Raw genomic sequence first — 12,826 nt, 5'->3', positions numbered from 1 at the left:
GTTTGTATTTTTTAGTCCTTACTTTATCAAACTTGTACTCTTCACTCTTTATTTTTTTGCCAAAATTACATATTAATTAAAACATTTATCATTTCGAATAGAAGTTATGAAGTTAATTAATGATTTTTAGAGTTCGACTACTTTTTCCAAATCTGTGTTTACTTTTTGAAGCTCTTTACTTGTGATATTAAAACGCTCCAAAATTGCATTCCAAAAACAGTCATAAAAAATGTTTCAAAATGGTTAGTAGTCAAAATAGTCAAGTTTATGTCAGGTTGCTTGCCAGGTGCTTCACAACGCGTCGTCACCTTTTTAAAATCATCTTCTTTTAATAAAGAAGATGATTACTTATTTACTTACTTATTTATTTACTTCTCATAATATCGTCATAATTTTGATATAAGCTGTTACAAGCTTCATGACGAGCAAACCACCTAGTTCTATTTACTCTTTTGATAACTTTTTTACCGAGCGTTAGGCTGGACTTTAAAATATCCCATCGTTTAGTAAATGTAGAAAAAAATAATAAAGATGTTGAATAGTGTTAAAAAACAATAACTCTTCTTTCGTGCATTCAACTACATAAGTCCCAACCAATTTTGCGATTTAGCAGCGCATGGTACGTAATACGCATAAGGATTTTTTTTTTTTTTACTATCCTTGCCTGTAAAACCGAGTACATTTCAGATATATTGGAGGCGTTTTCGTACGAATGGACCCTGTATATATTTATGTCAATATAATTTTTAGTTAAAAAAGACATTACGGCCGTTTTAAGTGTTTCAGATTTATGCCCAACATATGGTAAAAAACACATAAAGCATTCGATTGGAAAACCGTAATCTCTGACGTAACGAATAACGTATGCTTACTGGTCTGTGTGGCTGATATCAGGAGTGGATCTGTCTATAAGCAGTCAATTAGACCAACACCGTCGTTATCATTTTGTTGTTATCAAAAATAAAATTGTTATCATAAATATAATTTTATCATAAATTATAAATTTATAATAAATTAATTACATTATTTTATTTGTTACAATGTAATATTAAGATATAAATTCAAAATTATATTGTTAAATAATGTAGGCAATCAAGTTGTTCTCAATATTTATTGTTTTCCCTGTATTTATTTATTTATAATTTAGACGTGCTTAATATTTTAATATAAGAATAGGTAGGTATAGAAACATTGATGCGGCAAGCAATTAAAATTAATAGTTGAGTAACAGTAGTACTATAAAGAATTTAAAAATATAGGTGCTTAAACAATACATTACAATACTTATTATGTAGTAGTTAACTTTAAGTTAAGATTAAAGATTAAGATTAAAAATTGAAATTTTAAAGTGAAAATTAAGTTAAAAAGTTAAGTTAATTTTAATTAAGTTAATTAGTTCGTTACTTTTTTTACAAATTAATTTTTTACTTAATAATTTACTTTTTTTTAAGATTAACGTGTTAACTTTAAGTTAATTTTATTTAAAAGTATCTAAATTAAGTTAATTTTAGTGCAAAAAAATAATGCAAATTTTTAAATGAGGTTTTTAGTAAATTTATAATTTACTATTTTAATATGAATTTCCTGTAGACGAAAATTATATGAAAAATAACTTTAATAGTCATTATATGGGCTATATTTTACTATTATATTTTTATAACATTGTTATTGTATAAACACTATAAACCCATGAAAATCCTAAGAATATTCTGTGAAAATAATAAATACCATGAGAGCGAGTGTCGATGGAGGACTAACCACAAAACAACTGTGGTACAATTTCCAATTTAATTTCATTATTCAATTAGCATGTGGTCTATTCATATCTCGTTAGAATTTATAATATATTGTTATTAGTTTATTACTTTATTAGCTTATTATATTTCTGTGAAAGTTTATTATTTCTTTAGTAATTAATTAGTTATTAATAGTTTTTAATTAGCTAGTTAATACTTTTATGTATCATTTTAAATTTGCCCAGTAATTTTCTTGAGCGTAAAAATACTAATATTATGTGTGCAATTATTTATTTTTGCAAATTAGAAAATTTAACAATAAACTAAGTTACTTTTTTTTCAAAGTTAACTCTTAACTTAACGAGTTAACGAAAAAAAAAATATAAGAATTTTTAATTCAACTTAACTTTATTATTTTAAAATAACTTAACGAGTTAAAAAAAAATCGTTAACTACCCCAATCTTGTATATGTTACGGGTAATATTAACATTTAGATAATGTCGACATTATCCGGTTAAAGTTGACTTTAGCCATCTGTTATAGCTAATATGTAATTTTTCGTTTATAAGCAGAAATTATTAAATTATCCGGATAATGTTAAAAGTTATATTTTAAATAGACTATAGAGTTTTTATTAGCATTCTATACAATAATAAAGCGTCGGACTTCCAGAGTATAATATCTTATCTTAACTTGTAACCGAGTTAGTCAGTTATCTTACCGATAAAGAGAATAATATTTCGTTATATAGGTTTAATATATATCTTAATTGTACGACATTTTTTGTTATAATTTTATATACACTATACAAAATATGACGTCGTGCATCGATCTGTTATTAGTCTGCTTTCAGTTTTCACACGTAGTAATTGCAAGTACAATGTTATTAGCAGTGGCGAAACCAGGATTTGTTTTCGGGAGGGGTTGTGAATTTGGAAAAAGAAAACATTTTTTACATGCATTTGGTGGGGAAAGGGGGTAAAATTAAGTTAGGTTTATAAGTAAAATATTTAAACTACAAATTAAATTGTTTAACTTCTATTTATAGATAATGCATATTGGAAAATAATTTAGACTCATTGAATATTTAAATAGGTAAACTTTATTCATAAATCAAAGTCTAATAAGTAATAATATAATAATTTACAGTTTAAGATTAATTCTCCGTGTAGAGTGCTTTGCCATTTCATCTAGCACCAAATCTGATTAATTTCAATATTTGTATGTATAATTTAAAGTAGCCATTTCATTAAGTCTCTGCTGTCCTGTAGTGATACGTAAATAAGTTTTTAGTCTCCTAAATGTAAATGACCTTTCTCCTGTAGCAGTTATTACTGGCAATATAATTAAAATTTGTAATAGTTTTGAAATTACTGGATACACTTGAAAATCACATTTAAAATATTTATCTATCAGAGATAATCTATAATCTAAGCACTAGCTTAGTGTTTACTGGGAATACGGCACTGTGTAAAGCCCGGTTTCCACTAGTCAAATGTTATATCCGAGGTCACGTTAGTGTTACTCGAATCCATGGCATGGATAAGGTTTTGATCGTGTGGACACGTTTACATCCATGCTGACCGTCACGAACGAGTCATTAAACACGTCCGTGCCGAAACAGCCATGTAACAAAATGTTCGTACGAATTAAGTGGTAATTTTGTATGTACGGCAGATAATATAATTTCTTTATTATTATTATACATTATTCAAGTTCATAAATCTAAATTTATATTGTATGCTAATTAAAAACAAATATTTATTATTTGATAATAACATCCTTTCACATGACATATATTATTAATACTAACCAATACAGACCAATGTATTTTTAGTATTTAGGAGCTGGACTGACTGGTGGATCTGAGCTTGTTGAATAAAACTAAAAATCATAAAAATAATTTAAGTATTTAATTTATAGTTAAATAATAAGCAATTTTGTTTTCTTATATTTCTTAACCACATTTTTCAAATTTTAATTCATACAAAGTTTACAGTTAAAAATTATTTTACTAATATAAAAATTTATTTTTAGATTTAGATACTGATATAGCAACTTATTTGATTGTCAGTAAAAAATTGCCACAACTGAAATGTTTTTAAGAAATTAGAATTAAACAATTGATAACGAGTTTTGTTGTTTTTTATTCCAATCAATTAAATTATATCTAGTAAGGAGTAATTATTTTAATAACTTTTATTAAATTAGTTTAATTTGTGAAACTTTATCACATAAATTAATGGTTTTTAAATATTTTTAGAAGTAGAAATACGCCAATAAACAAATATTCTTATGAAAATCTACTTAAAATGGTTATTATGGATATTCTAATTTAAAAATGTTAAAAAAAAATGATAAACATTAAGTAAATTCACAAATCAATATATATTTTAATCTATTATATCAAATAAAATTATACTACTAAGTATACATTATATGGAAATACCTTTATGAAAAGGTCTATTCTTCATGATTACTAGTTAACAATTTTAATGTTAAAATTTATTCTATAGTAATATAAGATAACTTTGATTAATCTGATTTAGACTCCGAATAGACAGACTTTTTTTTTCAAATAAACAGTAAACATAAATAATCAAAAACTAAAGACAACACTACTGATCATCATAAAATTTAAGTAAATTTAATATTTTGAAAAATAGTCATCAATTTAATAAATATTTCTGCATACTTTGTAAGTCTTTTGTTTATATGCTTCCCATGGTTCTTGATTATCCTTTGGATGCCAAGTCACTTCAGGACTTTTTATAGCCAATCGAGCCAAATAGAAAGCAGCACCAACCATTCCAACACCAAGGCAAGCAAATAAAGGAATTAGCTGAAACAATTTAGTTTGAGTCATACAATTTTATTTGACCTTCATAAAATAATCTAAACTTGATTACAAATGAAAAATATTATAAATTAAACTTTTTTAATATACTCACAGACTTGTGCTTTTTCAAGCTCTCTATAGTCATTCCTGGCATAACCATTTTGCAATTATTGGTACTACCTTTTATTCAGTAATAAAACGAATCAAAAAATTATAGGAGTAACAAGTAATGTTAATCAGCAAATAGTATGATTATAAAGTAATCGTAAAATAAATTTTACGTCTTTGAAGGAAAGCATATAATATCAATTAGGGTTAGATTACAGATGATACCGCAGTGTAGCCAAATATACATTTTTGTAATAATTTAAACGACATTTATCTTAGAAAAGAAACATTAACTCTGTAAAATCAGAGGTAAATATACAACTTGCCGTACAGAATGGCGGCATAATTTTTTGTTATTCAAAAAATTATAACTGTTTTACTGTATTATGTTTAAAAAAGAAATATTGTTGGATTTTAAACTACTTTTAATAGTATCAAATTTTATTTTACAAGTTAATTAATTTTGATTATTTTTGACATGATTAGGACCTTCTTATAAAATTAAATATTTAATATTTTAACTATTTTAAGATCAAAGATTGTTAAGACATTTTACTAGGGCAGCGGTTCTCAACCTTTTTATTTTTGTATACCACCTACACAATTTGAAAATTTTTACATACCATCTAACTTAATCAACTTTTATTTCTTATTAAAAATATATAAACTATTTCATATGTATAGAATTTTATTTTATTAGACTACAAATGTATGACAATATAAGTATTTAGGAAGAAAAGAAATTAAGTTAAATAAAATATTTACAATTATTATTATGATTTACGACGGTTGGTGTTTTGAACGGACGATGACATCAATTTCGATCTTCATATTAGTAACTTTCAGTCTTAAATCACTTTCTATGTTCAATCTATTTCGATATTTATTTTTCGTATACAATAAGTGGGAAAATGTATTTTCGCACAAGTATGTTGACACAAAAAGGATTAGAAATTGTAGATCTTGTGTGGATAACGAAGAATATTCTTTTTTCACGTCCAGCCCAAAATTTTAGATATTTTTGGTTTTGAAAGCAGTTTTTAAGGCAGAATCACTATTTACATCTATGAATAATTTGCCAAAATAACATCTGTCAGAGCATATTTTAACATACAAAGTACGTGGCACTAGTGCCCCCCAGTGACGGTTGAATGCTACCCAGTGGTGGGTAATCGTGCCACTAACCAACACATTCTCATAACGAGTAATGACCGATGGCAACGTCTATTATTAGTATTATTATGTTATACAATACATATATAAAGAACATAAAACTATTTTAAGCTTTCGACTATTGTATAGTTTATCTCATATTATATAATAAACAATAATATTTTTTGAATGTAGAACATGTCACATGCACGCAATTATAGCTTTTCTATGCCCGGAATTGTTTATATATAAATAAATTGATATAAAATACAAATAGAATAGATATAAATGTATACAAAAATAATACACGTAATTTTAACAATGTTATCAATTTCTTCGGAAGTCGTCGAGCGTCATCGTCTTCATAAATTGATGGCTAGGTGGGAATAACGTGCTATGGCCTATGTTACTATACATTTCTGATTTTATACTTATTAGTTATTTGCGTGCTGTGCTCCTGATGTTAAAGGCACGCGACCCAGTGACCGTCGAAACCATACACATTACACTGTACAGGTACATTTTATATTACGTTTACCTATAAAATTATTTAGGAGCTTACAGATACGACTATACGGGTTGAAACGCGGTGGAATACCTAAGGGGGTACCTATTGGTGGCGGCAGGCGTGTATCTAGAGTTTTATTTCGTGGAGGGCTGATCAAATTTTTAAACATCGTCATACAGTAAAATAAAATTATTTTTAAGCCCTCCGGCTCACTGAATTTGTATGAAAAAAAAAATATATTAATATAATAATAAGATAAATTTTTATCAATATTTGACGTATTTGTTTGGTATGATATAGGATTGTAGGCGCTTATTGAAAAATTTATTATTATGGCTAGAAGAATAACAGAGTTCTTTAGTTCAGTTCCCATTAAAAGTAGAAAAATTGACGAACAGCTAAAACAAGAAGAATTACCAAAAGTGTCAAATATTTGTTCTGATTTATCTTCCAACAATTCTGAAGACAGTAGAAATGGGTGTGATCCTAAAAAATTAGAATCTACCAGTGATCAAACTGAAAGTTATGGCAAAATAACTGATACGATTGCAGAACCTACTGAAACAAAAAAATCAGAATGGTATAAAGGATCTAAGCTAGATATTTCTTGGATTCTTCAGACTTATTCCTTTTTTCAAAAAATAAAATTGGGGAAAAGATATGGAATAAAATGCATGACTTGTTTTACACATATTCAAGAAGCAAAAAAATTCTCCAAAAATGGCACAATACCAATAGCTGATGGAGTGCGATGTGATAGCCAAAATAAATTAGAGAGGATCATCGATCATTTGACAACGGAAGCTCATAATGCAGCTACAAATCTTGACCAAATGCAGATGAAATGGATGGAACAATCTGATGAACACCCATGGATAAAAACCCTGAAATCACATGAAGCTGAAAAAGTAAAATTGTTAATTGAACTTGCAATTGATGTCTACAACGACAGTCGCCAATTAACACTTTCTGCACATTCTTGGCCTTCTAGATCGTTGTCTAAAATGCATGCAGACTCGCAAATAGTATCTTATAAAGAAGAAGGACTGACATCACAATTTGTCCAATTTAGCCCTACGGCTGCATTATTACAATATCGAAACCCAGTTATTTACCGAGAGATGTTAGATACAGTTGGACGTTCTGTAATGGAAAAAGTTGTAGACCAGCTGAAAAAAATTGATTGTTTTTCTATACAAGTTGATGGATCAGTAGATAAATATGGAGTTGATAACAAATTCATAACTGCTCGGTATTTAACAGAAAATCTAGAGATAAAATCAGTGTTCTTAGGAGAAAGTAAATCTGATATACGAGGCGCAGAAGGTTTGCTAGATTCGATTAAAATTGTCTTCCAAGATCTTGATATTGAAGATACTGCAAAAGAAAAATTAACTGGTGTAACCACTGATGGAGAAAATGCCAATACTGGTAAAAACGGTGGATTATGGGTACGCTTAAAGCAATACTTAAAAAAGGATATATTTTGTATGTGGTGCGTTGCTCATAGATCGGATTTGGTATTGTCTGATTTAGAATCCACTATTACAGAAGTAAGACATTGGAAGACCAATTTGAAGGCTGTCGCCACCTTTTATCGAGGATCTGCTCTTCGTTACGAATGGCTTGAAAAAATTGGTGATTCTAAAAAAATTTCTATTTATCGGTTTCCCGCATATTTTGAAGTACGATTTGCTGAGCATCTATTAAATTTGTCTAAAGCTCTTTGGAAAAACTTGCCATGTATGCAAATACATTGGCAATCAATTATTGAAAGCTCTGACTCAACAAAAATTGAAAAAAGCTACTGCTAAAGGATTCTTACGTACATGGAAAAATGACGGTGAACAAGAACATCTCACATGTCTTATGATGGACATTTTGAGACATATTGAAAAACTTCAAAAAGATAGTCAAAAGTCAAAGATTATTATGACTGATATAGAGCTCTCAAAGAAAATTGCTGTGGATTCAATTGCATTGATGGAAAATGAACCTTATCCAGGTGGAAATGAAGAAAAATTTATGAATTGTCTTGCAGGTGAAAATATTGAAGAAACGAATACAGATATTGTTGAGGAAGTCCTGAGAGAACGACGTAATTATTTTGTTTCTACTAAAAGGTGTTGGTCTGCAGTGAGAAAAGAAATAGTATTAAGCTGCAAGGAATTTCTTTCTCAGAGATTGGCTGTAGACCAAGAAAACATTATAGAACGCATGAATAAATTTACTGACGCAAGATCTTCAACTGAAACTATTCAAGCAGGACGGACTGACGTTTTAAATCTATTTGGAGAACACGCAGTTTCTTGTTTTACCGACGATGTTATAAGTCTTTATGCTGCAGACAAACTTCCACCTCCTCTAGAAATGAATAACTCTACAGCAAAAATGTACCATTTTTTAAAGGTATCTACACAGTCTTCAATATTTTCGAAATTGGTGCAGTCGTTTATCAGTTTAACACCACATAGTGCTGGACCTGAGAGAGCGGTATCAGTACATACGACATTAAAAACGAACAAACAATCGAGTTATTCAAGAGAGGCTATAAATTCAAGAATGTATATCGCTCTCAATGGGATTGGGACAGCACTGTTTGACCCAAGGCCAGCAGTTGCTAAGTTTCTGGAGTCTAAGGAGAGAAGGAGGAAACTACCTGACCCAGATCTATACAAGAATCAAGAATTTATACAAAAATTTTTTTCAATTGATTCAAACTTGTAATTTTAAATTTTAATATATATTTTTTTTAAATACAGATAGGTACTGATAACTATATATATATACATACTCTCTTCTACTTATTTTATCAAGTTTTTATAATTGAAAAATCGGTTATGTTGATACTTGATATATTTCTCAGTAGAGTTCAGTAAATTAACCTATTTATAACTTATAGATATATTTCTCTGTAGAGTACAGTTAATAAACCTATATTAAAATGTTTGAGATAGAAGAGTTGATTTCCTCCTATGTTCCTCTCGTAGACAATTTTATTGAAGTGCCACCCAGTTAAAATTACTTAAAATATGCTCTGACATCTGTAATGTTCTTAATATAACCATCTTCGAAAGGGTTTATGACCAATTTATTTTCTGAATTGTCCTCAGGGAAATATTGTGAAATGTTTAATTTTAGTGATTGTAGGTGTCCGAAATGTCTGTAATTATATTCGAATTCGGCTGAATTCGTTGTTTTTTCAATATGTATTTATTGTCTCGAATGCTGAATGATCATTTTTTGGATACTTGAGAAATAAATATATCCAACTTTCTCACGAATGCATTAACTTTATCACTAGCATAAAATATGATTGAGTTTGATCCTTGCAGACCCATAGGTATTTAAAATATTTAAACGGTCAAATATGTCAGCCATGTATGCTAGTCTTAATAATCATTCATCGTTACAAAACAATTTGAACTTTTTTTAATCAATATCAGTTAGAAATGATAAAACTTCCGACCTAAGCTCAATTAGTCTAGTGAGGATTTTTCTTCTTGAAAGCTACCTTACCTCTTTGTGTAGAAGAAAGGAGGTATGATTACTGCCCATTTCGTCACATAATAGTTACTGTGAATAATCATAAATTAAGAGGTCTGATTTTTTGATTAGATTTACGACTTTTACAGCAATATCAAGAACTCATTTTAAACTTCTAGGCATGTTTTTAGATGCTAATTCTTGCCCCTGAATTCAGGGGTGAATCCAAAGTCGGAAAATTGTGGGTCAAGCCATTTCAAGAGGCCATTTATTAGGGATGAAACTGAATTAAAAATTAATACTTTGTAAAAAAAAATCACAATATTCTCATAAATGTGTATAAGTATATTTATATTACATTTTAGAATTAGTGATATCACCGATAATGACTTATTCAAGATTAATAAATATAATCTAATTTTATTAGCGCAACAAACGTACGGAATAAAATATAATTTACTTAACATTCTACTAAAACGATATAATTTCAAATATAAATTTTGAATTACAATGGCATTCATTTTCAAGTAACTCCGATAGGCCAACTGTCCAAGAGTTCAAATCAAGGTCTAAGAAGAGAAAAAAATTTCCAAGAGGCCAATTTTGTTAACAAATATTAACTGTGGGTCAGCTGACCCCCTGACCCCCCCCCTATATCCGCCCCTGCCTAAATCATGCAATGCATAGGTATATACATAGTGGGGTAACTTTTTTTATTTTTACTGCAACTCCGGTCAGCCTTCCAGTCATTGCTCTAACTCCATCAGAACAAAAACTTACACATTTACTCCACGGTACATTTATTTCAATTAAATATTCATTAATTGTTATAAAAATAATTTCAGATGCTGTGTGAACTTGTAAAGTTTACAAAACAAAAATTCTTCAATAATTTCATCGCAATCGAAACGTATAAATACCATTAATTAAGCCATGTTAGAAGTATCAGTACTCTCATCAATTTGTAGAGCAAAGAAATTACAATCTTTCAAATAAAGCAATAACTTATTTTTTACATTCAACGACATATTATAAATTCTTTTTTTGACAGTATCGTTTGAAAGTGATACTTTTTCTATTTCTTTTACGGTCTTGTCTCCAAGAACACATCACACGATTTCTTTTGCTGCAGGTAACATTAGTGTTTCCCCAATTGTCTGTGGTTTTCCATTCGTGGCAATAACTAAACTCGCTAAATATGATGCTCTAATGATACTTAGTATACTTATACTTAGATACTTATACTAGTCACTATGGTATATTTACGTAAATTTGTCAGTAGTCATAGGTTTTTATTTAATATTAAAATTAAAAAAGTAATAAAAATAATTAGGCTTTAATAGTGATATGATAGAGCCACGAAGAGTATATTTTCATCATGGTTATCTATAGTAACCTGATACTATTGATAACCTAACACTTATAGCGTGCCCAGTGGTGAGTTTGACATGGTTACACAATATTAAAATATAAGCCACTGCATTTTATAAAGAATTTTCACTGGGCGACAAAAAATGTTTTTCTCAAAATAGTCAATGTATAATACCATAGTACGATTATAGTATTACGAGTTTGTTTCGCATTATTTCGCCCAATCTTTTAAAATACTGTCGACAGAGTATAATCACTGGGCGACATATGTGTCGCCTAGTTAAATAGTTAAAAAATGCACTGATATAAGCAGTGTCACAACTATCGGGTGTGCAAGGTGTGCATTGTACATCGGCCCCCAAACCGTTATAGGCCCCACACGAAGTATTATTATAGATTTGATTGTAGACATTTCAACTAAAGTAATTTGATAAATATAAAAAACAGATTTATCATATTATTAAATATTTATAATCAAATAATATACCCAACTACTAACTCGTTGCCAATAACCAAATGCAATACCATTGATTATAAATACTATTATATTACTAAAGTATTTATAATGCTAAGGTAATACTATTTCTTAGAACAGAAATAGCAGAAAATAATGCAGGTCATTTAAAATTAAAGAACCACTACCTTCCATATTATAAACTCCGGTTAACATATTTTATTTATAGTAGGTAAATACTTTTTGGAAAAAATATTTAGGCCCCAAATTCAGATTTGCACACTAGCAGGGACGCAATTTCAATGAAAAAACTGGAGGTGCTAATCCCCTTTTATCTTTTTCATGTTTCTTAATGGTAATATACACCCACAACCCGTACAATTCAACAGTAACTAAAATATTTAGTAAATATTTGAATATTTCTAAGTTTAAATTGTTCGCTTTGATTTTATATTTTTATTGTGCATGTAATGAATTACCCGTCTGTAAACACAAATATTTCATCACATGATCACTTTCAGATTCTAATTGAAGTAAAGAATATTATGGTTTTATAATGATGTTTGTATCTTATTTTTTTAACACTTTTTCGCTTAGAAATACTGGTCCAAAATTTTTTTCGAGGAAATGTTCAAATTTTAAATTGGCATACTTTGGTACTTTAAATATGTCATTTTTTTTAAATCTTAATCATTTTTCTAGGTGTGAGAAAAAAACTATCCTGAAACGGTAAAAATATACTGTAAATGAGACTTTCACTTTTCAGATTTTAGTTATTTAGTCATAATTCCAAAAGTAATGTGGCTAGAAACTTGAAACTTTTACCCTGTAGCAAAGATATTTATTTTCGTATTTGATAAAATTGTCTAATGGCAATTTCGATTTAAATATAGAACTTTAAAAATAGGTACCTAATTTTTTGAAAGTCTGTATGAGTCATTCAATATAATGATTTAAGTTTAGGGATTTCAAAATCTGGTAACCCTACCTATTACTATTATCCAGTTCGAGGACCGAAAAGGCGAAGGACAAACTTCCACCACCATTATTTAAATAATAAATTTATACATTTATACAATAAAAATTTTATTTTTCTATACATAATAAGTAATGAGTATTTAAATGTAAATAAACATTTAGGGATACTAATTTAAAAAATGGGGGTCCTAAG

General features: G+C 28.6%; 2 protein-coding genes across 2 annotated transcripts; one reads left to right on the top strand and one right to left on the bottom strand.

The window, feature by feature from the left end:
- Nucleotides 1-3,503: 3,503 nt before the first annotated feature.
- Nucleotides 3,504-4,862, bottom strand: LOC112693449 (cytochrome c oxidase subunit NDUFA4). The gene is made up of 3 exons (XM_025568537.1): nucleotides 4,689-4,862; nucleotides 4,433-4,579; nucleotides 3,504-3,621 (listed from the first exon to the last, which is right to left on the bottom strand). Exons 1-3 carry the CDS (start codon nucleotides 4,734-4,736, stop codon nucleotides 3,571-3,573), a joined length of 246 nt encoding a protein of 81 aa, XP_025424322.1. The 5' UTR covers nucleotides 4,737-4,862; the 3' UTR covers nucleotides 3,504-3,570.
- A 1,111-nt stretch (nucleotides 4,863-5,973) lies between these two features.
- LOC112693478 lies at nucleotides 5,974-8,232 on the top strand. The gene is made up of 2 exons (XM_025568568.1): nucleotides 5,974-6,352; nucleotides 6,645-8,232. The coding sequence occupies exon 2, from the start codon at nucleotides 6,677-6,679 to the stop codon at nucleotides 8,156-8,158; it is 1,482 nt and encodes a 493-aa protein (XP_025424353.1). The 5' UTR covers nucleotides 5,974-6,352; nucleotides 6,645-6,676; the 3' UTR covers nucleotides 8,159-8,232.
- The last annotated feature ends 4,594 nt before the right edge of the window (nucleotides 8,233-12,826 follow it).

The sequence above is a fragment of the Sipha flava genome, unplaced genomic scaffold (assembly GCF_003268045.1).
Source record: "Sipha flava isolate LNK unplaced genomic scaffold, YSA_version1 87_pilon_pilon, whole genome shotgun sequence".
NCBI classification, from domain to species: Eukaryota; Metazoa; Arthropoda; class Insecta; order Hemiptera; family Aphididae; genus Sipha; species Sipha flava.
This window is presented reverse-complemented; position numbering and strand designations above follow the sequence as displayed.

Bases quoted from the DNA above. Each gene is read 5' to 3' on its own strand.
- LOC112693449 (XM_025568537.1), bottom strand. From the start codon at position 4,736: ATGGTTATGCCAGGAATGACTATAGAGAGCTTGAAAAAGCACAAGTCT. The intron at 4,580-4,688 runs GTGAGTATATTA...AAATTGTTTCAG, and splicing joins GCTTGAAAAAGCACAAGTCT to CTAATTCCTTTATTTGCTTG. The intron at 3,622-4,432 runs GTATGCAGAAAT...TATGATTTTTAG, and splicing joins ATAAACAAAAGACTTACAAA to TTTTATTCAACAAGCTCAGA.
- LOC112693478 (XM_025568568.1), top strand. From the start codon at position 6,677: ATGGCTAGAAGAATAACAGAGTTCTTTAGTTCAGTTCCCATTAAAAGT.